The following is a 1,456-nucleotide window of genomic DNA, read 5'->3' on the forward strand; positions in this document are numbered from 1 at the left end:
CCCCGGGACCGCCCCAGGTTTGTGGACTTTGCGCACCGCATGGCGGACACGCTGGGTGACATCATCGCACACCGCAGCGGCACGGCGCCACAGGGCGCGGCCGCGGCCCCCGCTTCCGCCGCCACCAACACCAACGCCAACAGCAGCGGCGCCGACCACGCCGGCGGCATCGGGGACAACAACCTCCAACGTGTGGCTGAGACTGGGGATGGCGCCACATTCGCATCCGCGGCGCCGCATGTAGAGGCCAACGGCGGCGGCCCCGCCCCCGCCAAGGCGAGCCGCCCGAGCGCCTTCGGCGGCGCCGCCGCCGCCGGCCAGCTGCCGCCCCTGCCGCCGGCCGGCGCCGGGGGCGGCGACGGTGGGCCCGCGCCCGCGCTCGCCTCCGCCGCGTCGATGGCGCGCGCGCAGTCGCTGGCGCGGCAGTATTCGGCGGCGCGGCGCGTGACTGGCGGAATATACGACCGCATCAGGACGTTCCTGGAGACCAAGCGGCCCGGCCAGGTGAGTAGCTGTGTTTTTCTGAAGGACAGCCGCATGCATGGCTGTTGGTGGGCTAGGGACGGCCGGAACGCCAGCGTAGGTTGGGAGGGGGTGCGGCCAGCATTGCGGCGCAGGTGGCAAGAGGCTTTCTTCGCGACCCCCAGGGGGCGCGGGACGGCGGGGGGGGGGGAGAGGCGCACTGGGTACAGCCGGCTGGCCCGCCGTGGCGACCCTTTGGCTTTCAGGCAATTCACAGAGTTGTCGTCTGCCGGCTCATCACGTTGTGTGCGCCTTACTTCCTTGACCCTACTTTTGGTTGATGCTACTGCTGAGAACGCGTTCGTGCAAACACATACACACACTAGGTTCCGCCGGCCATCACTTTTCCAAACAACACTCTTGATGGCTGCACGTGCCGCTTGCATTTGTTTCTGTTAAGATGTGACTCATCTCAGTCTTTATTTCTGAAAGAAAGTTGTACACACTTTCAACTTTTTCCGCATCATGCGGAACGCCCCCGACCCACGCCCTCCCCCCCAGGTCGACCTGCCTGAGGTGCTGCAGGTCAAAGGCCTCATAAGGCTGGGGGAGGCACGCGCAGCATGCAGGTTCGCACGGGCGCACACACGCGGGGTCTGAGGGGAGGGTTAGATGCAGTGTCGCATCTGGCGCAACGGCTGCGCGCGCGTGCATGTGTGCGTGTGTGCGTGCACCGGTCGCAGCTGCGTGGGGCGGAGGAACGACAAGTGGGTCAGGCGCGACGCGGCACTCCCGTCACACGCCAAAACGCTCGGCGGCCGGAGACGACCAGCGCCCGCGGCCGGCCACGCGTGTGTTGGGCGCCGCGGCGCCCGCTGCCGCCATCCTGCGCTGCGAGCGACTGGGCTCCTCGTGCCTCGTGACCGCGAAAGCCCCACCAGATTTGAGCCTCCCTGCTGCCGTACCGGTCGCCCCACCAACAACGCCATCAAAC

The 1,456-nt window shown here is 67.9% G+C and overlaps 1 protein-coding gene across 1 annotated transcript; it reads left to right on the forward strand.

Moving 5' to 3' along the window:
• Window positions 1–39: 39 nt before the first annotated feature.
• On the forward strand, window positions 40–1,122 carry MNEG_8411 (hypothetical protein; the record flags this gene model as incomplete). The annotated part of the gene is made up of 2 exons (XM_014043113.1): window positions 40–504; window positions 1,024–1,122. 2 exons carry the CDS (start codon window positions 40–42, stop codon window positions 1,120–1,122), a joined length of 564 nt encoding a protein of 187 aa, XP_013898567.1.
• Between the last annotated feature and the right edge of the window lie 334 nt (window positions 1,123–1,456).

This window comes from Monoraphidium neglectum, assembly GCF_000611645.1.
Source record: "Monoraphidium neglectum strain SAG 48.87 unplaced genomic scaffold scaffold01596, whole genome shotgun sequence".
Taxonomy (NCBI): domain Eukaryota; kingdom Viridiplantae; phylum Chlorophyta; class Chlorophyceae; order Sphaeropleales; family Selenastraceae; genus Monoraphidium; species Monoraphidium neglectum.